Raw genomic sequence first — 25,284 nt, 5'->3', positions numbered from 1 at the left:
TTAGAACCATAAAAAAGAGCAACACTGGGGTTGGAGGCTCAGATCAGTTGGTAGAATGCCAGCCAATTACCAAAGTGTCAGGTACCAAGCTCAAGACCCAATCTTGCCGCAAAAAGGAAAGAAAGAGAAGAAAGAATGAGAAAGAAAAGAGCAACATACCCCAGTGTGGAGACCGAGTGTTCTGAAACCTGAGAAGAACTGTCTGTGTCTGCATTTATCAAGACAAAGAAGGGAAATAGCTGGAGGTCACCAGTGGACTGTCCAGTAGATCACCAACCTTCGAACAAAGCCAGATGTGCAGACGCATCCCATTTGTCATCAGTCACCGGGATGTACACTAATAAAAGATGCACATTGCTGCACTTCATAGTTTAAAAAAAAAAAAAACCTAAGGAGTCTGAAACCCACACGTCTGACAACTTCATGGCTATATTTTAGGTCCCTATCCAGCTTCTGGAGCTCCCTGGTGATTACCACCAGCATCTTGGGCTGAGAAAGGTGATAAGGCATTACTGGGACTCTAGAGCAGATGAAGGTTCAGGAAGGGTGCTGGGGTAGGACTCCAGTCACACAGCCCTCCATATATAACCTAGCTGTGTGGGGCAGTGGGTGAAAGGGGTGGGGGAAGGAGGGAGGAAAGGAAGGGAGGGAAAGGAAGGAGGCAGGGAGGAAGGAAGGAAGGAAGCAAGCAAGCAGCATTTGAAACTATGAGAAGCCAATAACTTGGGGGAAGAAAACATACTAGCAAAAGGTCAATAGCCTTCATAGTTATAAAGAGCTCTTACAAATCACTAAGATGAGCACTCAATAGAAAAACAGACTGCAGACATGAACAGGCAATTCCAAAGGAAGAAATACAATGGGCCAATACACTTAAGAGAAATGTTCAGCCTCACCAGTAATCAAATAAAATGCAAATGACAACAACAAAGAGACGTTATCTTTTGCCTACCTAATTGGCAGAGATTAAACACATGATAAACACTTCACTGATGGTGAGGGTGTGGAAAAAACAGGTCCTGTCATTCACTAAGGGGGAGTGTGAGTTGGTGCAGCCTTTCCAGAGGGCAATTTGGCAGCATGCGAAGCTCCGAATATTGGACACTCTTTGACGTTGTGATTCCACTTTGAGGAAGATCGCCTTAGGAAATAATTGTGGATCATAATAATAATAAGAGCTAACCTTTATTAAATACTCTCTGGGTGCCAGGCTTCACATGCATTATCTCATATAATCCTTGCAGCCCTCATCCCACAAGGCGGGAGCTATTATTTATCATCTGTATTTCACAGATGCATCAGTGAAGGCACAAAAGAATGAAGTGAATGGCATGATGATAATCAAACTAGCAAGTTGCAAAATGTGAACTTGAACATGTGCAGTATGAGTCCAGAGTCAGACTACCCATACTACAGTGGTCCCCTAGGGTTGTTTGTAACAGCACCAGAGTGAGTGCTTCCTAACGCAATCAGTTACATAAATCATGATACACCTACACAGGAATATTATGCAAGTATGAAAAAAGATTCTTTGGAAAAATATGTGCCTGAATGCCAGGGGGTTTTGTGTATGCATAGAAGATCTCTGAAAGGATAGTAAAGAAGCTGATTTTTTTTTTATCCTGTTGTCTTCTAGAATGCAACAGAATGGCTGTGCCCAAAAATTAGAGAGAAGCTGGGCATGGTGGCTCATACTCATAAGCCTAACTCAGGGAGTTGATATCTGAAGGATCACAGTTCTGAGACCCCCTTCTCAACTGATAGCTGGGCACAATGGCATATGCCTCTCATCTCAGCCACTCAGGAGTGGTGTAGTTCCAGGCCAGCTTGGGCAAAAATCATTTACAAGTTTCCATCTCAACAGAAGTTCAGACATAGCAACATGCCTCTATCATCCCACGTACCACAGACACAGGCCCTGGAAAAAAAGCAAGATTTTATCTCAGAAATAATTCATACATAAAAGGGCTAGAAGAGCAGCTCAGACATAGACCACTTGCCTAGAAAGTGCTAAACCACCAATGTGAAGATATTACCTATTAACATATATATATATGAAATGCATATATATGAAATGCATTTATATATATATATATATTTTATGTTATAAAACTTCTTCCATACAGCACCTGAAATGCTATTAAACATTCTAAAAAAAAGTCTTAGAGTCTTTACTTAGAGATTCATTTATCTAGGTATCTTCATAATGTAGATTCTTCATTAACAGTGTTCATCTACGTGTTCTTCAAACCAATTTCCTCAGGAAACCCTTTACATTGCTAATACCTATGTTCATGTCTTGAGATTCTCATGTCTTACAGAATTCAGTTTGGAAAATTGTGGTATTAATATTTAACATGAAGATGAAAGAAACATATTATTGGTTCCCATTTCAGTTTTTGTTGTTGTTGTTGTTGTTATTATTATTGTTGTTGTTGTTTTCTGGTCCTGGGGCTTGAACTCAAGGCCTAAGCACTGTCCCTAAGCTCCTTTTGCTACCACTTGGGTCACAGCACCACTTCTGGCTTTTTCTGACTATTTTATTGAAAATAAGAGTCTTATGGACTTTCTTGCCAGGATTGGCTTCAAACTGTGATCATCAGATTTCAGCCTCCTGAGTAGCTAGGATTACAGACATGAGCCACCAGCACCTAGCTATATTTTAAAAATAGTTTGTGTGTGTGTGTGTGTGTGTGTGTGTGTGTGATTTCTGACTACTGAAATAATGCATGATTTTGTTTACTTCTTTCTATTCATTTATATTTTTTGTAATTTTCTAAACTACACAAAGTTATTTCATATAAAACCGTATCTTTTTAAATAAGACTTTCTTGTGATGCTCCCTCTGTTCCTGGCACTTCCCTTCCCCTCCTCCCTACTTGCAAGCAACTGTCAGGGTATAAAGTGGATCCCTCTGTCTCTAGCCAGACCCTGAATGGCCTTCAGAGCCATTTCTAGCTCACTGCCAGTCTTTGGGCTACCAAAAGAAGGACCAATGGCTTAGACAGGACCCAGAGCCCCTAGCTCCTCCTTGGCCCAGCAGACCCTGCCTTCTGCTACTGGAAGATGTGTACAGGGGCTCCAGCGTTCAGAGAGAGGTGTGGTTGTAAAAGCAGTCCTCAGGATGCAGTCGGACACCTTGCAAATCCAGACATCTGGGCTTTGGTCCCAGCCCTGCAGCTGCCTGGTTAAATGGCTTCAGTCAAGTTTCTGAACACTGAGGCTCATTTCTGCAGTCAATGTGAGCGTGACACTTGCCTCACAGAGTTCAAGGACCAAATGAGAGTGTGGATGAAAGCATTATGTGACCTATAAAGAGCAGCACTGGGGTCAACTGTGTTTACCTCAGCAGCTCACCCTGACTTGCCGTCATCTTCCTCACAGCAGCGTATCTCTTCCTTTTCCTTTTTTTTTTTTTTAATTGGTGGGGAGAAGAGTGAGGAGTTGGAACACAGGGTGTGTTGGAGCCTGGGTAATGGAATCAGAATAGTGCTTATAAAAATATAGACATAGGAAACGAGGCAGGCATCCGTGGCTCATGCCTGTAATCCTAGCTCAGAGGGCTGAGATCTGAGGAAGGAAAGTTTGTTAGTCTCTTGTCGCCAATTAAATCACAGAAAAATCCAGAAGTGGCACTGTGGCTCAAGTGGTAGAGTGCTAGCCTTAAGCAAAAATAGCTCAGGAACAGTGCCCAGGCCCAGAGTTCTAGCCCCAGGACTAGAAAAAAAATGGGGAAAACCTCTTAGCTTGGGACTCACAGCTTTGTGCCATGCTAGGCTCACCCATTGGGCAACTCGGTGCTCTGGACCATATGTGATTTTCCTAAACTGCTACCTGGCACATCTCCTATCCCTTCTAGCCCCATCCTTTAGCTCTGAGCTGAGTGACCCTAGGTCTAAGGTGGCTCCTTTGGGTTCCCAAATTGCCAGGCATCCATGAGCTGTGCTATGATGGTAATTCATGGTTACAGCTCTCCAGCTGGGCTGCACTTTCTGGGAGTGGTAGCTCAGTCCACCATGTTGGGCCTCCCATTTCCTCTGCATCCAGCACAGGCCTAGGAACTTGGGACAAGAATTAGGTCCGGAATATTGAGGTCATGAGCAAGAACTTGAATCCCAGTTTCATCACGTCCCCTTAGGAAAGAAGCTTCACCTTCTGAGCTTTAATCTCTCCATGGATAAAATGGATTTATACACCTCAGTGAATTTACCAGGTTATTGTGAAGGTTTTAGAAGTTAATGTAACCAGGAGCCAGTGGTTTATGCCTGTGGTCCTAGCTACTAAGAGAATGAGAGCTGAGGATCACAGCTCAAGCAGGAAAGTCCATGAGATTCTTATCTCAAAAAAAATGAAGGTAGAGATGTGGCCCAAGGAGTAGAGCACTAGCCTTGAGCAAAAAGCCCATGGGGCATTGCTCAGGCCCTGAGTTCAAACCCTATTACTGGCACATGCACGCACGCGCGCGCGCGCACACACACACACACACACATTCACAAGTTATTATAAAGCTCCAAGTACCATTCCAGGTACAAAAAAAAAAAAGCAGTGCATTGATCTTGCTGCAGATTCTATAAATGCTGGTTGTATTAAACAAAGAAAAGTCACCAGGAGTGTGACTCCTGGGCCTACCAGAGACCCTGTTGTTCATGTTTGCTCCATGCTACCTGTACCGTTGCCACACTCATCCATTTGCCTTGTACCCACAGCCACTCGGCCCAAGCTGAAGAAGATGAAGAGCCAGACAGGACAGGTGGGTGAGAAACAATCGCTGAAGTGTGAGGCAGCAGCAGGGAACCCCCAGCCTTCTTACCGTTGGTTCAAGGATGGCAAGGAACTGAATCGAAGCCGCGACATTCGAATCAAGTATGGCAATGGCAGGTGAGTGATGTCCTCCATCTCACCCACAGCCCTCTCTTTGGAAGAGAGGCCTGAGCTGGCAGAGCACGGGGCTGTGCCCCAGACTCAATGTGGAACTGGCTCCACACTTCTCCACCCTCCCCTTCCTTGCCACGCCAACCCCATCCTGGCTGCCTGGCTTCCACTGGTTATGTGAGCTCCAGGCATTGAGGACCATAGACAAGAATTAAGCAATTTACATCTTCAAACGGTTGGAGGCAATTGATTGTCAAGCTCAGCTTTAACAATCGAAGTCCTTGCTTGTCCCTAAAACTTTCCCTCAAAAAGACCTAATGTGGTATCTAGAAGCCCCTCCAACTGCCAATTTTGGCAAAAAAGGCCCAGCTTCCAGAACGCCTTTGGAGTTGACACTTGACAGAGCACGCGAAAGGGACAGGGAACATGGGCTTGATTGGTGTTAGGGGAGTCAGTACCTCGGACAGTTTCCTCCTATGACTTGAGAATTGTGTGTAAGTGTGTGTATGCAGGGGGGGGGGGGGACCCTTATCAGACCAAGGCTGTCCTTGCTCTACCACTTGAGCCACAGCTCCACTTCTGGCTTTTTGATGGTTAATTGAAGAATCTCATGGACTTTCCCTGTCTGGTTTTGAACCTCTGAGATCCTCAGACCTCAATCTCCTAAGTAGCTAGGATTACAAGTGTGAGCCACCAGTGCCCATCTTGAGTATATCCTTTCACCGTGAACCTGTACTCCTAGGTAGTGACCCTTGAGTCTCCAGGCTGGGACAATGGCCACGTGTCCATCTTGGTTTGGTCAGGCAGGGGCTTCAGGCACCAGGGAAGCCAGGAAGTTCAAGAGCAGCCCCTGTGCCCCCCCCCCCACCTCTCTCTGCAGATATTCTACCTGCCCTTGCTCTGTCAACCCTTGGGCCTAAGTGGCACTCCTCTCTGAGTAAGTGCACCCTGACTTTTCTGCCCCCACCCCCTAGGGTAACTTACAACCACACCTTCTAGTATGTCATTTTTTTCTCTTCATCCCCCCAAAATGCAAATGAAGGCACTTTTAGAGGATTTCCTGTCTGCCCCACAACAGAAAGTGATGGAAAGAGAGCCGACACAGGCCTGCTGGCTGTATGTCTGCTATGCACGCCCTGCCTCTGCACCTTACTACGTGGAAGAAGGTGTGGAGGTCAGAGACTAGCTCTGATTCTCTTAGCCTCTGACTTTGGGAAAAAGACAGAACTAAGCCCCTCTGTATGCAGCAAAAGCAGAAAATAATTTAGGGAGGGTTTGGTCTCGATGAAAGGTTTGTAACTGTCAGAAGGTAGAGTGTGGGGGGAGAGTCCCGTGTGTTCCAATTCTATAACACTGGCAGAAAGTTCAGGCTGCCCACCTGGCTCACGGGAGGCCACCTTCCTGCTGCCTCTTGAAGACCTGCTCCAGGCTAAGGAGGGGTGATGGGTTATTGGAGCTGGAGCTCACGGGGCTCTTGTTCTCTGTCTTAGAAAATGACCTCTCCACTACTTCCAAAACCAAGAAGCCAGGAGAGAAATTTACCCTTGCTGTCCAAATATTCCCAAGCAACCTACACACACCCTCCCATCCCCACCACACTCACCTCCCACTTCCTGGCACACATATATACATCCCTCTCCTAGAGCCCTGGCACCTCCCCCCCAACTCCATCATTTGGCTGCTAACTTAAGCCTGTTCATCTCAGCAAACTCATTCTTTTTTTTTTTTTTTTAACTTTCTGGTAGCGCTGGAGTTTGAACTCCAGATCTCCACATTTTGCTAGGCAGATGCTCCACTATTGAGCCACAAAGTCCAGTCCCTGGCAACATTGCTCTTGCCACTTTTATCCAGAACACTTTCCTTCTTGGCTGATTTAATGACTTTGTCACCTTAGGTCCAGATGTATGCTACCAGCTGAGTGCCAGTCACCAGTCCGGAGACAAGCTTTTGGGATTCAAAATGCCCCAAGCCAAACTCCTGACATTGCCTCTCCCTACTATCTCCCTCCCCTTGCCCCCAGCCTCCCTGCTCCCAGCACCTGTCCCTGACCCCAAAAGGAGTGGCACTACCCTCCCCCGTGCCATCTCTTCAGGTAACACCATAGCTCTGGCAGAACGCACCGCACCGTTCTTGCTCTGCGTGTTTCTTCCTTGACCTCCCCCCTCCACTGTCCCACTCTTGGCCATCTTTCTAGGAATCAGCTTCTTTTGTGAATTCATAGCTCTATCTACCCTTTACATATTGAGTATCAACTATGTTCCAGAGGCTGGGACACATCAGTGAACAAAACAACTGTGACATGTACCTTCCCAAGTCTCTAGGTCAGCTTACAGTGCGGAATCTGGTGACATTCTGGCTGTTTCTTCAGAAAAGTGGCCTTTTACACCCAGTTTTTATAATTCTGGAGGTCCACTGACCCCCCAGAAGTACCTGCAGAGGCTGATTTCCTTCTCTGTGGTACAGGGGATTGAACCTAGGACTTCTTGCTTGAGCCCTGGCCTCAGCTCTTCCATTTTTTTTTTAGCCTCACCAGAGCCATAGGGTCTCACAAGTTAAGATTTTCAAATTCACTTGAAGATCTCAACTGTTCTCAGCTGGCCTCTCACTTGAACTCCTTCTGCCTCTGCCTCTGCTTCTGCCGCTAGGGTAGCTGGATTGTAGGCATATGCCACCACTCCTGGATTGCTTGCTTGTCTGTTTATATTTCAGTACTGGGCATTGGAGCCAGGGCCCCTACATACTAGTGAAGTCTCTACTATTCGGGCTATGCCTATAGCCTGGGATGATTTCTAACATGGACACATGTGATCATTCATTCCTTACCTGACTGATCTAGAAAACCTACCTGGCACAACCTTTTGGGCTCATCCAACTCTTCTTGGGATATATATCAGTGCCCTGCTGTTCCCTAACCCTGCTGCTTGCCTGACCCCTCATCTTCCTCTTCATGATCTTGGACTTAAAGCTGTTCCCTACCTGGGTAGCTTATCCCATTTGTCTCTGGCAAAACCTTCCAAGGCTTGGGTGAACACCAGGCCAAGCCCTCTAGACCACTCTTGCCCCTCCAATAATATGTTAGACATAGCTTTATGGTATTGTCAGTAGATCTGTTACTCCTAAGAGCTTCAAAAGTTACTCTCTTCTCCCATCCACCCTCTTCTCCCCTGAAGGCCTAGCAGAGAGAGCCACTGCCAGTATGGAATTGATAAAAAAAAATTTTGCAGGGCTAGCACTCATGTCCTGGGTACAAGGTTACAGAGAGGCTAGGCAGGAGGCCCTATACATTGTCCAGACTTCTGAACAAAGTACTTTCTGCTTAAGCTTCAGTTTCACCTGACAAATGAGTAGCCCAGTCCAGACACAGGACATGGGTGGTGAGCCTTAGTCTGAAATGAGTCTCTGGTACCTACCTACCTACCTATCAGAGCCCTGCTTGCAGAGATCTCCTTGTCCTTCCTATCCTGCCCCTAGGTTCCAGCAGTAACTTGCTAGTGGTGGAGGAATGGGCCATGGTGAGGATGTCTATATGGTAAGAACATAGTCTCTGAGCACTGGGACCCGGGCCAGAAGCTTCTTTTCTGGCCAACCCTTCTCTGGCCTCCCTGCCTACCACGCAGCATGCTCCATGGCCCCCTTCATGCTCTGTCTGCCCAAGTTGCCCTTGGTCTTGGACTCTCTGTTGGCCTGCAGAGTCTCACACACACACACACACACACACACACACACATCCCTGCAGGGTGCTAGCTGTCCCATGCCCACCACACTGTAAGTTTGTTTTTTTTGTTTGCTTGCTTTGTTGGTTGGATGGTTGGTTGAACTCTGGGCCTGGGCACTGTCCCTCAGTTCTTCAGCTCAAGGCTAATTCTCTACCACTTGAGCCACAGCGTCACTTCCAACACACTGTGGTTTCTTACTCAGGACTTCCTGTGCCAGGAGAAAACTGCTACCCCCAGAGCCCTGGGCACAAGCCCTCCCCTGAAGAACCGTATGTTCCCTTATTTATGAGGGGCAGGCTAGGACAGGCCCCTCAGGAGACAGATCAGGGAGGAAACTGTGTGGCCGCCTAGATCCCGTTGCTGCAAGCAGAGAAGCAGCTGGGGAAGGCGGGGACAGCACCCTTCACAGGGCAGAGCTGGGTCACCCAGTGATGGGGTACCAGGAGCCCAGCATCATGCCTGCTGGGAAGTTACAAAAGAGGCTCAGATCACTAGGGATTCCAGCTGGAGCTAGAAAAAGTGGGACAGTAACTTTGAGAATGGAGAAACCGGGGCTGGGAAGGTGGCTCAGCGGTAGAGCACTTGCCTTGCATGCCTGAGGCCCTGGGTTCGATTCCTCAGCACCACATAAGCAAAGAGAAAAAATACAAAATAAAGAGAATGGAGAAACCTACTGGGCCCTTCCTCAGCTACACCCCAGAGCCTTGATGTCTCTGAACTTACCTCAGTGAGATCCATAAAACCTTTGTCAAGCTGAGCACTGCTATCACACCTGTAATCCTGGCTACTCAGGAGGCTAAAATCTAAAACTCACAGTTTGAGGCCAGGCTGTGCAGGAAAAGTCTATGAGAATATTATCAGCAACAAGCCAGAAATGGAGCTGTGGCTCAAGTTGTAGAGCACTAGCCTTAAGTGAAACACACACACACACACACACACACACACACACACACACACACACACACACACACACACACACACACACACACACACCCTGGCCAACCAAGACTCTTGCACTTGGCAGGGACTTTATCACTTCTTTTTATTCCTCCATGAAGGGGTACTCCCTTAGAGGCCCAGGTCTAGAAGATCTTCATATAGGAGCCCTTCCTTCAAATTCCAGCTTTGCCTTTCTGATATTCTGTATGCCTTACTCAGACTTGTCCTGTTGCGTATGATCGTATGATAACTTTGAATGTAGCTGTAAGTGAAAGGAGAGTCTGGCTTTATCTCTCTCTCTCTCTCTCTCTCTCTCTCACACACACACACACACACACACACACACACACACACACACACACACACACGAGCCCTGTGACCCTCGGGTGATTTCCTGCCCTGTTCACACAGTGCACAGAGAAGCTGGCTTTGTGGCATCTAATTAGGCTACAGCAGGGAAGGAGATGCTGTCTCCGTCAGAGGGGCCTCCAGGGCTCTGCTTAATGAAGGGAACAAACTTTAATTGACAGAGGAGAGTTGTGGGAAGGCACCAGGCCAAGGAGAGAGACCAGCTTGAGCCAGAAAGGGTATGGAATAGTCAAGCAGCTGTCATATTAGTGAGGACATCATGAAAGCAAGATGATCTATGGACACAATAATTACAACTCCTCTTTTAGGGAGGGGTTGGGGTGAAGGGGTCGGGGCAGAGGCCAGTCCAAAAGAGAGGTTCATAAAGCATAAAGCTACCAGTAGGGATGGTGTTCTAGTTTGCATTTCCTCAATCTTGGTCCAACCTCTTCCTTCACCGCCCCTGTCCTCCTTATGCCAACAGCCCCTTGGGACTCAGGACCCTGACAATTCTGCTAAAAATCACCCCTTCTCCCACTGTGCCTAGTCAGGAAACTGTGGTTTTTAAATTCCTTACTGAAAAGAGAAATCTTACAGCATGAAAAGACATTTCCATGCTTCTTCCCCAGTAAATGCCAGGCTAGATCCTGGGCTTCATATAAGGCTCTTGCTGATTGCAGAGAACACTGGGCAGAGGGAAGGTTGGAGTGACAAACAACCCTTTGCAGAGTCTAGGCACCGGAGGAAGCTATGAAAAGGAAGGAATAGTCTGTCCAGGACTTCAGAAAGAAGAGAGGAAGCAGGGCCAGGTGCCCTACAGTCACAGCACTTGGGGGATTCTGTCCTGCCCAGGCCTGATCTACAACTCTCAACATGTAGGGACTAGATGAAGAAGAGGCTAGCCCCAGCTTCAAATCCCCAAAGACAGCCCATGTCCTCACCGACTACAACTAAGTGTCCTTGGGCAAGCCAGGAACCCTACAGGAACTCAATTTTCCCATTTGGAAAAAGAGAGAACCCATATTGGCCCTGAGGATCCAGTCAGGATCTTTTGATGCACCCCTCCTGCTCCTCACACAGAAGGTACTCAGGAAACATCTGTTGAATGAATAAAACCCCTTGGAGAGGTCACAGTACCACCTTGGTAGCAGAGCTGAGGGGAGAGCCACAAGTTGCTACCTGAACCTGATAGAACAATGGCTGTCCCAAGTACTTGGATGTTTGTGCCGTTCTTTGCTCTTATAACAGAGTACATGAACCGGGTTATTTATAAATAATGGGAGTGCAGGAGTTCTCAGTCTGTAGAGAGTGGGAAGTTCGAGATCAAGGAGCAACATCTGGTTTGGACTTTCTTGCTGCATTGCTGCATCATAGCATGGAGGAAGGCATCACATAATAAGAGAGTAAGAGAGCAGGAGGGGGAGCTAGAAGGGGTGTGCATATGCATGCACACTTGCATGAAAGAGAGTAAAGGGGAGGAGGGGTTCAGAACAACAAATCCAATAATGACTCTAGTGATAACATTAATCCATTCGTGGAGTTGGAACTGTCATGACCAAAACATCTTGCATATAGAGCCCACCCCCCCCCAACACTATTTCAGTGGAGATCAATGAGCTTTGGGAGACACATTCAAACCATAACACCGAATATAGGTTATTTCCAGAGTAATAAGCCACAACCTCTAAGGAAAGCAGAGACAGCTGGAATGAAGGATGTGGACACGTGACTTCTTAAGGGACCTGCTATTCCTTCCTTAGAAAAATGTGAGAAAGAAAGCTCAGCCCTAGGAAAGGAGAGATGTGAAAATTCATAGATTTAGAACATGTGTGCAGCCATCGGCCCCACCCTGTGCTAGCCTAAAGACCTAAGTCTCCCTCCAGCTCCACAGCTCACCATATTCCACCTGAACCCCAGCAAAGAGAATCTCCTTCCCATCCCACCTGCACAGCCATTTGGCTCTGTGGGGAGAGGTGAGTGGCTGATTAGCGCTGAGTAGCCACGTGGTCCTGGCTCATGCCTCTCCCACTCTCTCCCCTCCCTAACCAGAAAGAACTCACGGCTACAGTTCAACAAGGTGAAAGTGGAAGACGCTGGGGAGTATGTGTGCGAGGCTGAGAACATTCTGGGGAAGGACACTGTCCGAGGCCGGCTCCATGTCAACAGCGGTAGGTGGCCCCTTAAAGAAGGGATTGGTCCTGGGGGGGGGGGTTGGGGGGGCAGGGTGGACCGGTTACCCCAGCCCCATGGAGAGAGGCCGGCACATGATCCATCTTGCAGTCAACTCTCCTCCCTCCTGCGGCTGCCATATCAGGCCCCAGATCTCAGCCAATTCAGAGAAATGCAGTCGAAGCATAAATGTTTAGCTTTGTTATCTGGGCCTGGAAGAGCCGCCAGCTCTCATTTTAAATACCCTGAAAACTAAATATTTTGAAATCAAGAGGTGGGGGTGGAGGGAAGGATATTTTTAGAAGGCAATTATGGAAGGCTGGGCTGCCAGGAGCAGGGCTGGGGGAGAGACAGGCCTGGGGCGGGTGATTGCTGTCTGCTGCATTGCAGGGCACCTGAGCACCGGCCTGTGGCACGGAGGGATTGGGGCACAGAAGGGTGGGAGCTAGGGCAGCCCCTGCTTAGGGATATCAGACTTCCCCACTGGTCCTCCTCCCTTGAAGACTTATACACTAAGACTAGCAACATCCTTTCGCCTCTCTTCTGTGCCAAAGCTGCCCGTCCCCAAGCAGTATCCCTTCACTCATCCCCGTACCCTACATATACCTCCAATCCTTCTCCTCCCAGCACCCACAGATGGAACACACCATTTACCGAGGTACCCAGATTCACTTTCAGTCCTGCCCACAACAGAATCTAATCCTATGTCTGTCATCACCTGCCTGGATTTCCACCCGACAGCCTGGCCATGCTCCCAAAGCCAACACTATCTAAAAGAGAACATTCCTGCCCCGTGACCCTCGGCTGAACAGTCAGCCCAGACCCTGCTGCTCTTGAACTGGCAAAGGACCATCTCCACAGCTCTCTGGGCTCCTTGGTCTACCTTGCCATTATGTCTAAGAAGTCTGAGTCTTGATGTTCTGGTTAGTCTTTCTGGATTTTTCTCACACTTATCCCTTCCATTCCAACTCCATCTCAAGGGTATCCCTGGCTCAGGTTTCATCCCTACTCACTCACATATCTAAGGAATAGCCTTTTAAAGCACATTCATCTGGCCAAGCCTACACCATTAGTTCAGGCATGCCCATGCTGTGGACAAGGACTTGGTCCTCACCACTGTGGCCCAAACTGCATTTGCTCCCCTTGTTACCACATCCTTATTTTTCCTCTCTCTCTCACTACTCAGCCCATCACAATGCCACTCTCACCTCCTACCCTCGTCTGGGGCCACTCCTTGGCCTACCATAGTCTGGTGGCATCTCTTGACTTCCAGCCTTAGATTATTTTCAACTTCATGCTGTTGCTGAACTTTCTCTGTGGGTCTGACGAATCCAGTAGATGGTGAGCCTCAAAAGTGGGGGGCACAGAGACAATGCCTCTCCCTGGGAGTTGTGACCCTAGCTATTATTGTTGTGCCAGGCTCTGCATAAGCTCATGAATACCTATCCAGGATCAGAATGTATTTTATAAGTTATAAGAGGCTCAGAGAGATGATGAGCCTATTGCTCATGCCTATAATCCTAGCTCCAAGCCCTTGTTACTACCTGCTCTCCCTGGGCATGATATGGAAGGCATATCTGGATCTTTCTACCTGCTCCAAGGCTGAAAAAGTGAGATGACCCTGGGATCTAGTACCTGCCACCTTTGTCCTGGTTGGCAGATGCTCTCTGATCCATCATGGATCTGGAGATCCTTTTATATTAGTCAAGAAATGACAAGAACACAAAACTTACAAGTCCAGAGGTCAGAGTGGCACTAGACATGACAAATTCAATAACGAGAGCATAGATCAGGGCAATTTTCCCCACTGTGTGCTGGACTGGTTCTTTTCTCCCATGAAGCAGCTTCTCCCATTTAGGAGACCAGGGGCAAAGGAGAAGAGGTTATGGCTTAGACAGCTCCAGGGTCATGTCACCCCAGCCTGCTACTTCTACTCCGTGACCATCCATCTAGTCATAAGGATAGAAACTGAGGATCCTGCTAAGGTTATGTACCCACCTGTCCCTGTAAGTGCTTGGAAGGGTAGAGTGCCATCTTTGCTAGCTTGTCTGTAAGTAGAGGAGCTCCTGCAAGACAGAGATCCCTAAGCCATGGCCTACTGGAACTACATGGAGAAACATTCCTACAGGAGCCTATTAGTAGGGAAAGATGGTTGCCACCCAGAAAGCCAAACTGTTCCCTTTCTGCCATACAGAGCTTAGGACCACAGGCCCATGGGATAAGCTTCAGTCCCATCCCATACACAGCTCACTCAGGCAGCAACAAGCCAGGTTGTGATCAGCTTAGGAGCCAGACAGGAGAACTTTTGGCTGGAATCCTAGCTACCCATAGGGTTCCTTGCCTCTTGCTTCTGCAGCCTGACAGGAGAGTAGCCAATAAGCTAGTGGAAAGATTTCAGTGATATAGTCTAGGCTCAACTGTAGGTCATGCAGTCCCACCTCATTCCATCTCCCTGACCTTCAGTTTTCCCCTCATAGGCTGAGCTATGATCTTAGGCCCCTTTCCCTAAAATTCTGGGATTCTGAGTTCAATGTTGAGGCTACATCCTGTATGCCTCACCAACACACACATATATATGTACACACACACACACACACACACACACACACACACCACGAGTCTATGACTCTTCTGTGTCCTCTTCAGCCCATGGCAGGCAAGAACCTACTTCTGATGTGAGAAATGGACCAAAAATGGGACAGGAAGCCAGAAAGCCCCTCCTGGTGACATTTTCCCAGGCTGAGATGCCTGAGTTCCTTGTTTACCTTCAGAAACCAGGAGACCTGCAGCAACCACACCCTGAGGAGGGGGCGGAGGGCGGGCAGCGGGCATCTGGGCCTACCCCCTCTGACTCATCCCTAGGTGGGTTGGTATGGCCCGCCCAGGCCTCAGGGGAACCAGGGCCATGGGAGAGGGGGGAGGGTCAAGGAGCAGCCAGCTGCTCTAGTGGTATCACCCAGCTCTCCAGTAGCTCCCACTGAATTTGAGGGGTGTCTGGTCCTCCACATCAGAGCAGGCCTTCCTGGCTGTCATCACACTGCAGCTCACAAGAAGCCTCCAGTCTCCTTGCCTTGCCTAGAAGGAGGAGCCCAGAAGTTTGTGGAGCTTGTAATAAAACAGTTGGCTTAGTCTGACCCACTTCTGCATTAGCAAAATCAGTGGCCTGGCTGAGGTGGATGGCCACACAGGAATATCCCAGGCACCAGGCAGAGGACAGGCAGGTTTGCCCTGAAATGTCACAGGACCATAGAAATCCCAGAGAGTCCTCCAAGCCTGTCCCCTAGTCAGGGATTTAAAAGGCCACCTGAGTGAACATAATCTGCATTCACATGGGCGCACACATGAATTCACACACACACACACACACACACACACACACACACACACACACACACTGCAAACCTTTTTCAGTGTGACCCTGTTCTAAGCCCTGGAGAGTCAGAATCTTGCCCCCCACCCCAGCAAAGTCCCTCAAATAGGATTTTGAAAATAACTGCCTCTCCTAACAGACAGAAGCAGGAAGGCACACATACCAAAAGAAAAGGGAATTCTGCCCAGGAGACAGAGCCGTAAGGAAGCAGAAAACTGAGGATCTGGGCCTTGAAAAAAGTAGAAGTTTTTGCCTGTGGGCAAGAGAGAAAAATCAAGTACAGCAGTAGGCAGCTCAGCTGTGCAGCACCTGCTCAGAGCCCATCTTGCTTCATTCCTACTCACCAAGGCCCTGATCAATTAACATTTGTAATTAAGTTCAGATATAATTTACATACCATAGGATTCACCATTTGAACATATGCATCAGTGGATTTTAGTTTAGTCATTAAGTTTTGTGATCACCACTAATCCCAGAACATTTTCATCCCCTCAAAAAGAAGCCCCACATGAATTAGCAGTCACTCCCCATTGCCCCCTCTCTCCAGCCCCTAATAACAACTAATCTTTCTCCTCCTGGGAATTTACTTATAGTAGAAATTCTATATAAAAACAGTCATGCAGTATGTGGCTGGATTCTTTTACTTAACATGTTTTTAAGGCTTATCCATTTGTAGCAGGTATCTCCTATAGCAGGAGCTCCTGCATCTCCTGCTACAAGCATGCAGCATTCCTTCTGATGGCAAAATAATATTCCCCCAAATGAATGTACCATATATTACTTAATCATTTCTCAGTTTGGGTTAGTGGGCCATTTGTTGCTCCATTTTGGCTATTATGAATAATGCTGCTGTGAACATTTATATAGAAGTTTTGTATGCACATCACTTCTCAATCTCCTGGAGATGTAACTAGGAGTAGAAATATGGTAGTTCTATGTTTCTATTATTTTTAAGATCAGTTCATTTTTTGTTTATATGGTACCAAGGAATTGAACCCAGGGTTTCATGAATGCTAGACAAGCACTCTACCACTCAGCCATATTCTCAACCCATGTTTATTATTTCAAGAACCACCTGAGTATTTTCCAATGTAGCTGCACCATTTTATAGTCCCACCAGCAATGTACAAGCCCTCTGATTTCTCTACACTCTCACCAACAGTTATTAGTATCCTTTTAGTGTTATTATTATTATTTAGCCATTCTAACAGATGTAAAGTATTATCTCATTGTGAGTTTCATTTCAGGTTCCTAACACTCTAACAAGAATACTTACATAAAATAGGAGACAATGTTTTACCCTATAGAAGAGATATCACCATCAGCCAAGGTCACCAGACTAGTCTTGGGATGGCAGCAGGAGACACTTTTTCCCTGAAGAACCAAATATTTATTTGCTCAGGCAACCATTTTCCAGGCCTTCTGCTAAGGCTTTGGAGTTCAGTGAGACATGACAGATGTGGCCCACTAAGGGGACTTACTTCTAGCAGGGAGCTATTATAACACATGTAGTCATTTTAGGTTAGAATACGCATGACAAGCATGGTATGTAGGTGAAGAACAGGCATAAGGGAGGGGTGCGATCCACTGGAGCAGCTGGAGGAGGCTGCTGTAGGGCACTGATATTTGGGATATACTATGCAAGACTCCAGGCTTCCGGAGAAGCCGAGCTGACTGTAACATACTGCAAGGGAGGAGAGGAGAGGATGAGGGAAGGTGAGGAGACCTGGTGAGGAGTTGGGAAGCCATGGGACAGCACTTTGCTCTAGGAAAGGACTGACCCAATTCACATATTTAAAGACTTCTCTAGCAGCTGTCAATCCAAAAGGTCAGAGTAGAAACACAAGTCAGCACAGGAAGACTTTAAGGAGGCTTCTGTCATCACCCAAGGAAGAGACCACCATGACCTGGACCAGGGGAGGAAGTAGATGTAGCTGAAGTCTCTTAGGGTGCCAGTAGCAACCCTTAGAGATAGATGACAATGGAATTGAGGAGAAACAAGCAATGCCCTCTGGGACTTTGGCAGGTTCCATGTGGCCACTGGCATAGGAAAGACTGGAGAAGACAATGGTTAGGGTAGATGACTTGGAGCCATGTTTTGGACATGTTGGGTTTGGAGTAGCTATGAGCACTATGAATGGAAGGTTCAAAGGCATAGTCAGACCCTGCACTTAGAATCTGTGCCACTCTGCCTCTCCAAACACAGGGAACATAGTGAAGAAATACAGACCTGCTGACAAGGAGGTGTAGACAGATTGCTTTTGGACCCACATGCATGATATCATGGTGTGAACACCCCTCTGCCTGTGCAAATTTCCCTGCAGACCTGGGCTGGCCTTTCTGAGCCCCTGGCCTCATTCTCATGCTGCTGTGGTATTAGCAGCCCAGACTCACTGTACCACAGCCAAAGGGAAAGAGAGTCTTCAGTCTCTCTCTTTCTTCATTTGTCCCCTGCCTCCCCCTCCCCACCCTGCCCACCCTGCCTTGGTGAGCAACATACGTGTGGCAAGCCCAAATGTGCCACTATGGTCTCAGCCATGCCAGCCTCCTCACTGATGTGCACTGCTTAACCAATGTGGGTAGAATCCCAATATGGGCACCACAGCGGGTAGCCTCTTCCACCATGATTGTAAAGGAAGCCACAAAGGTCCAGGCTGAGATTTCTCTGGGTTGGCCCAGGCCCACAGGAGGTCCCAGGCTGTGGTCCACATGCTGTTGGCATTCATCTGCTCATGTCAAGCCTTGGTGCTGCTGACGTGTTCTTTCTCAAGAGATTGGGTAGCTGACAAGAATGCACAACTAGGAGTCAGGGGACCTTGTCACAACACATAGTGACTCTGGACAGGCCTTCACCCTTCTCTTTGCTCTCTCCTCCTTCCCAGGGGAAGTAAAGGGCAAGACAACCTCGAGGATCTACCCAGAGACTTTATAACTTGCAGGCATATATATAACTTTGTCCCTTTCTTGGTTTCCTGGGTCTCACTGACCCAGAAAGGGGCAGGGTAGGAGTGCAGAGACCAGCAGCAAGCAGCCTCCGCTCCCAGGCCAGCATGTGGGTCCCAGCTGGGTTTGTGGTGGAGGCTTGGAGGAGCCTCCTGTTTGGAGACATGGGGGCGGGGCTCCAGATGCCAGCTCAGCAGCAGGCATGGAGTGCAGAGGAGGTTGGGAACTGGCCCTGCCCACGAGGGTTTTATCAGTGAGCTCCTCAGACATATACAGAGGCAGAGCTGTGTGTACACTCCCAGTCTCCCACGCTCCATCCGTCTCCCTACATGTCTAAACACTGAGGGCACCGAGTGCCTACTCTGTTCCTTCCTTCTCCTCCCACCTCCTCCCCATTACTGAGGGGAGAGTAGATAGATACTCATTTTCCTAAGGAGATAGGCTCCACCAAAGTGAGATGGGCCACATCTGTCTGAAGGCCACCCTCAGAGCCCCTGGGAGTTAGGAGGTGGGGAGAAGGCAGGGATTCCTTTTTGAAGGCCCAGTCTGGATACACAGCAAAGGGCATCCTCTTATGGATGAAAACTGACCTTCTGGCTAAGAATCTTCCCTCCACATCAGCTATCTGGATGCTGCCCCCTGATGGGGGAGCAAGGCTTTTCATTTGTTTAGTTTTTCAAATGAGTCTGATCAATAAGCTGTGTAGTCTTGAGTTAGCTGCCCAAGCACCTAGGCTTAGACTCTCTCTCCACTCTGTTTCATATCCCAGCTGCCCCCTTCCCTGGGCTTGTCCCCAGTCCTGTTTCTTTCCCACCAACTGGAAACCCATGATTTATAGCTTGTGCTGTCCCAGGCTAGAGACAATAGCCGATAAGATTGGGAAGGTGGAGGCTACCTGGCATGAGGGGACATTAGAAGAGATCCTGCAAAGCCTGGTGACTTTGATAGCATTCCAGCCCAACCCTGGAGTAAAGGGAGAAGAGCAGAAACTAGTGTTCCCTAACATCTTTGAGATATTAGAAAATCACAGTATGTTAAAGGTACTACCCCTCTGAAGTCCTCGTTCCCTTCCAGCTACACACACACACACACACACACACACACACACACAAGTCCACCATGAGAACTCAAAATACAGATGGATGCAGGTGCTCCTCTCTGCCTAAGTTCCCACACTAAACATCAGCATCTTGCCTACCTACTATGGACCCCCAGCAAAGCAGGAGGGACCAGGCAGAGGTAACTCTGATTCTAGTCACTTCCAGTAAAGCAGACTTTTAGAGGTTTGCCAAGGCTTTTAGAGGTTTGCCAAGGCTTTTAGAGGTTTGCCAAGAGTGTAGGTCCAGGCTAATAATAATAATGGGCAGATGGTCAGAGCTGCTAGTGGCTGTTCATTTCCCTGTGGTCAACCAAGAGGGACCCACAGACCTTCCCTCCCCAGGCAAGTCCTGCAGGATCTGAGATCTTCCAGCTTTGAGATGAACATGAAGGGTCATGGAAGATGTGATTCCTGGGGCCCAGAGGTGGTCTCAGTGGGTCACTAGCACGTGTCTCTCGTACCTCCAGTGAGCACCACCCTGTCATCCTGGTCCGGGCACGCCCGGAAGTGCAACGAGACAGCCAAGTCCTATTGTGTCAATGGAGGCGTGTGCTACTACATCGAGGGTATCAACCAGCTGTCCTGCAAGTAAGTGACCACTGGGGGCGGGCACAGGGCCAAGATCAGGGGAGGAGAAGCTGGGGCAGGTGTGGAGGGCTCTAGGAAGAACAGGCTTCAAGCCACTGGGAAGGGGCCCCCAAGGGGTAGACAGGGAAGTTTGCCCACTTCCTAGTCCTTTCTGAAATAGAAGATAAAAGCTCTAAGGGGCAAAGAGATTCCTCCAGTCCCAGTTTCCTAGACCCCTACCACTTTGTCTTCTGATGTCTACCTCTTACCAACACCCCTTAGGGATATGGGAATGCCAGTCTAGGCATTGGGCTAGTTCTCTCTCTCTCTCTCTCTCTCTCTCTCTCTCTCTCTCACTGTATCTCTCTGTCCATCTGTCTGTCTGTCTGTCTGCCTGTCTCTCTCTCTCTCTCTTTCTCTCTCTCTCTCTCCTCTTCTCTTCCTCCTCCTCCTTCCCCATCTCTCTGCAACTCTCCATATTTGTTCTGGAAGAACATGTCCCCAGCAGTGAGGGGCCTGGCAAGCTCAGGTAGGGCACAGGCTCCAGAGCCCTTGGCAACTGAGGCTCCCACTCCTGAAGTTTGGAGGGTACAGGAAGTGTCTGCCCAGAACCTAGTGCTCACCTCAGATCTTGTTGTTCTTCCTGCTGTGAAGGCCCCCAATGTCCAAGAATGGTCTGGGTACTGCCTATGCCCCTGTAAACCTAGTCCCTCTCTCTGGGGTATGGGGACTCCCTAAGGGCACCATTCTGGGTGTGGCCCATTGGAGGAGTCAAGGTAGCCCCAGCAGGAACTCCAAGGAGCTCAGAAGCACCAGCTCCCTCTAGCAAATAGGGAAGGTGGGAGTGAGTTAGGCCAGGAGGATGTATTAAGACCCAGACCAATCTGTTGAGCCCCCAGAGTCTTCTGGGCAGATTTTCTGGTGAGTGTGTGGGGATGGTGCTGGGAGCTTGGCAAAGGAGTACAGGCTCTGGCTAGATCTTAGGGAGGAATGAAAAAGGGGCCTAGGGCCCTGGCAAGGTGCCAAAGATGTCCCATTCCCATGGCATCTGGTCAAAGGCCAGCCAAGTATTCATGGTGATTTGGAGAAAGGGAGATGACTTCCACCTAGACAAAGCAGACTCATACTTCTGGCTCTCCTGCCTCTGGCCTGTCAGACCACATCTGTACCCCCATCCCTGGCTCCGGCCTTTTCTAGAAACATAGGCCTGGCAAGGAAGCCAGCACTTTTAAAGTCCCCTCCACCTAGTGAGGAGGCCACAAAGCTGGTGACCCAATGTAAGGTAGCTTGACTGCACTGCCAGGCAAGGACTGTGGCTCTGGCCCCGGCTGGCTTCCTCCCCAGTCACACCTTTCACCTGCTGTCACCCCTTCCCACTCTCTTCCCCTCCTAAACCTCAGGGAACAGTCCCAAAAGCAACATCCTGTCCTCCAGGGAAGTTTTGGGTCTGCCCTCCATTCTCATTCTTCCCACTTTCTGCATCTACCAGGCAGCCACATCAGTATTACAGCCTTGAAATGCTCTGAGCTCTTTGGAACAGACTCAGGAGGGTCCTAGAATTCCTCATAGGGATGGCCCGACCCCACTCCCCCTTTCCTTGTCCTTCACAACAGGCCCTTCCTCTTCCCTGGCCTTCATAAAGATTCAGCATTGTCTTTGAAATCAGCCCTGGCTCCGGGCAGGGAAGGTTTGGTTCCCAGGACAGGATGAGGAGGAGTCCTGGAACCTAGGCTCCAGTGTCAGGTCTACTGTGGGAAAGGGAGGGATGAGTTATATGGGCCTCCAAAGGAACCTGCCAACATGGCTGCATTCCTTGAGCTTGGGAGCCTGCCCTGCTGAAGCAGAGGACAGAGGGAGGAGCCTGAGCCCTTATGAACATGGTGGGTTCCCTCTCTCCCCTCCCCACCAGGGCAACTGGGCTTTCCTGTTTAGACTGTGACTAGGTACCACCTCCCCATCTTTGCCCCTTGGATCAGCCCCCAGTCAGGGCTCCTGGAACCCACATCCCTAACTCCCTCTGTCAGCCTGCAGGGGAGAAGGTCAACCCTGGCGGGACTGCGGTCCTTGACGCTGTGCTGGAGAAGGGCAGGGGGGAGGGAGGCCGGGCAGAGCCCAGAGGCCATTCTGGGGGTGGGTGATCTGGGAGGGAAGGGGGGTAGGCCTCTTGGGGTTCCTGATGACACCTGAATGGAATAAAAAAAAAAAAAGGAAAGAACTTAGGAAACGGAACTCACGTCTTACCATTTGTGCTGTTTGTTTACTTTTTATTTTGATTTTTTTGCATTTCCGCTTAGCTTGGATAATGAAACTACACTGGTCAGTTTCATTCCAGTTTCGATAAAAATCAGTTTTCCTTCCTGGTTTTCTTACACTTGTTGTTGTGTATTGGTTCAGGGCCCTGCAGGGAGTGTTGGAAAAGCAGGCGCACTCCGTAACTCTTTTTCTTTTTCTTTTTCTTTTTTTTTTTTTTTCTTCTGGAATTCAGTGCCAAAAGAAACCGTGTCACTGATACTGAATTTTGTTTGTTTGGTTTTTTTTTTTAAAAGAAAAAAAGAGAGACAACTTAAGGGGATTTGAAAATGGGGAGGGGGCCAAATCAAGGTGATTGTCTCTATCTGGGCTAGACAGGGGCCTCCACACTTCCTCTTGCTGCTTTCTCCTCTTCTCTCCGTGTGTTTGTTGAGCACGGTTGGTGCGTGACTCTTGGGGACTGGTTCAGGGGATGATGACAGAACAAGACTCTCTTTCCAGCCCTGTGCACATACCAGTGGCATGCTTTCCTCTTCCATCAGCCCATCCCCCATCCCTCTGCTTCCCCAGCCACTCATGTTCAGGCAACTCCCCCATCCCACCCCATCTGCTTGCTCATCCTCGCCCCATCTCCACCTGCCCTTCATGAACTCCAAGACCCTCACTCCCTCTGGTGCCTGGGGCACACCTTCATTCTTCATCCTTCCTCCTCCAGGTGAGGGCAGCACACATGGCATTATCCCCAGGCTACCAAAAGGAGAAACTGAGGCCCAGGAGGCAGGTGGGAAAAGGGGACAACAGAGGTCCTGACCTATCTGTTCCCCCAGATGTAGCCCATGGGCTCTCCTCAATGTCCCTCTCTTACCCCTGCTCTTCTCCAGCCCCAGGTACAGACCTGCCCAGAGTCACAGCTGATGACTTCCGGAAGGGCTGGAAAGGACTGCTACCTACCGCTCCTTCTGTCCCTGATGGCCCTGAACATCAGAGGGTTGGTCCCTATCTGAGTGGGAACTGACAGCCACCAGCCAGCCACACCTAGTGCCCCATCTCATTGATAGGTGGATGCTTTCTGGACCCTGCTCCCCTACTCTTGGAAGCAGGTTAACTAGGCTGTAAGCCCAGCCCCACACCCAGAGCCTCCGCTAGGGAAGCCCCCACCTCAACAAGCAAGGTCAAGGAAAGGAACAGGAGTGTCTGAGAGCCCCTGAAGACACTGGTGCCACCCCCCTCCCCAAGAACAGATGAGCTATCAGTCTTCCTCATCCCTTACTACACCCCTCCCCCAGGATTTCACTTTGTTGGGGTATGGGCACACCCTCAAAGACAGGCACAAGGCTAGCACCAGAAGGTCACGCCATTCCAGGGGGCACATTCACGTTGTAGACCATGCCAGAGTTGTGTGGCCCAGTGGCCATGACAGATCTTAGCAATCAGAGTATAGGCAGGGTGTGGGACCAGGCATGCAGGGAGGTATTTAGCTGTTACTGGTCTGCAAAAGTTATGGCACAGCAGCCCTGCTTGTCAGTAATGGGAAGGAATAAATTCCCCTTCTGTCCCTTCCTGCCCCTGTATTCTCCCCATTCTCTCACATGCACATGCGCACACACACACACACACACACACACACATGCACGCACACACAATGGCATATATATACATACACTGGTTTCCCTGACTCTAAGAGCACTCTCACACTTTGGACACAGACAAATCAATTTCTTTCTTGTTCCTTCGTGAAGTCCAATAGTCCTTTTTGGCAACGTCATGGGTCTTTATCCTCCAAAGGTATTTCTGTTTAAAAACTCACTTTGCCCTCTCTAGAACCCTTGCCCCAGATCAGTGTCCCTGAACTGAGGAAGAACTGAGCCTGGCTGAAACTCTTGGGCAGCCTCCCTCTTTCTGGGCTGAAAGGATTAGGGGCAAGATCCAGGGATGTGCAAAGGATGTGAATGGGGATTTACTCCTCCAAGTCTCCCTGTGCAACAGGATAAGCACACACCACCCTACCCAGACCCACCACTTTCCAGCCATCTGTGCCCACCCCTGGCCTGGCTCACCTAAATGCATATCCCACCACCTAAGTGACAACATCCTCCTCTCCCAAGGGAGATGCCATCTGAGCTACAGAAACTCTAGGTCTCTGCCCACACACACACTCCTATTCTCCACTTCTCTAGGTGTGAGGCCGTAGGCTTCTCATGAGAATCTATTACAGCCAGTTGTCACTGCCCACTCTAAGCCCAAGGAGCTGATGGATTGACTATTGGATATAAGAAGTAGTGTATGCTTGCTTAAGCTTTTGAGGAAGTTTAAGTTTGAGTTGAGCCATAGCCTGTTTTGAGGGCATAGTGGTGATGGGTTTACCTGACTTCCTAAGGATGAGCAGACCAAGGCAACATAAACCAGTCTCTGAATAGGAAACACAGGGAAGGGTCCAGCCTAGTCCATAAGCTTAAGTAACCAACTTCAGCCAGGGGGAGGGAATTCTGAAGAGAGTACAAGGCTGGACATGTCCAGAAATCTGAAAGACAGACTTGTTGGAAGGGAGCTGTGGCAGCCTGAGAACAGAAGGAGCTGTACCGTGGGGGTAAGGGCAAGGTCAGGGAGAAGAGAGTGGGTGTTGCCCAAGAGCTTCAGGGAAGGCAAGATGGAAGAATAGATGCAGGGCAGAGCCAGGCTGCCATGGAAGAGCAGGTCATGGAGAAAAGGCAGGCATGCCAAGGCTGGCTACCAGCATGCCTTTGGTGAAGAACAGGCTTCAGGGAGGGCACCCTAGTGAGCCTGCTCCAACCTCCTCCCGTTCCTGGCATCAGGAAGGCAGCTTTGAGACGCTGGCAATTCCACCTCCTCTCCAGCTCCCCTTGTCTTACTAAGATTTTCCAACCTCTGTGGCTCTAGGTAGCTTCTCCCAAAGTGTGTTCTACAAAAAGAACGTCTTCCATGGTCAAATAAGTTTGGAGCATACTAGAACTTTCTGCTATTTCTTTCTAAAACTTTTCCTAACCCTTCCT

The 25,284-nt window shown here is 49.0% G+C and overlaps 1 protein-coding gene across 2 annotated transcripts in view; it reads left to right on the top strand.

Annotated features, from left to right (window-relative positions):
- Positions 1 to 25,284, top strand: part of Nrg2 (neuregulin 2) — a 198,591-nt gene that overhangs the window by 157,064 nt on the left and 16,243 nt on the right. For both annotated transcript variants that reach the window (XM_042692082.1, XM_042692081.1), the window contains exons 2-4: positions 4,707 to 4,878; positions 11,925 to 12,043; positions 19,924 to 20,044. In XM_042692082.1, the coding sequence (XP_042548016.1) occupies positions 4,707 to 4,878; positions 11,925 to 12,043; positions 19,924 to 20,044 (412 nt within the window). The remainder of the gene's footprint in view (positions 1 to 4,706; positions 4,879 to 11,924; positions 12,044 to 19,923; positions 20,045 to 25,284) is intronic.

This window comes from Dipodomys spectabilis, unplaced genomic scaffold (assembly GCF_019054845.1).
Source record: "Dipodomys spectabilis isolate Male_0828 unplaced genomic scaffold, ASM1905484v1 ptg000147l, whole genome shotgun sequence".
Lineage (NCBI taxonomy): Eukaryota > Metazoa > Chordata > Mammalia > Rodentia > Heteromyidae > Dipodomys > Dipodomys spectabilis.
Note: the sequence above shows the minus strand (reverse complement) of the source record. Positions and strands in the feature narration are given on the sequence as shown.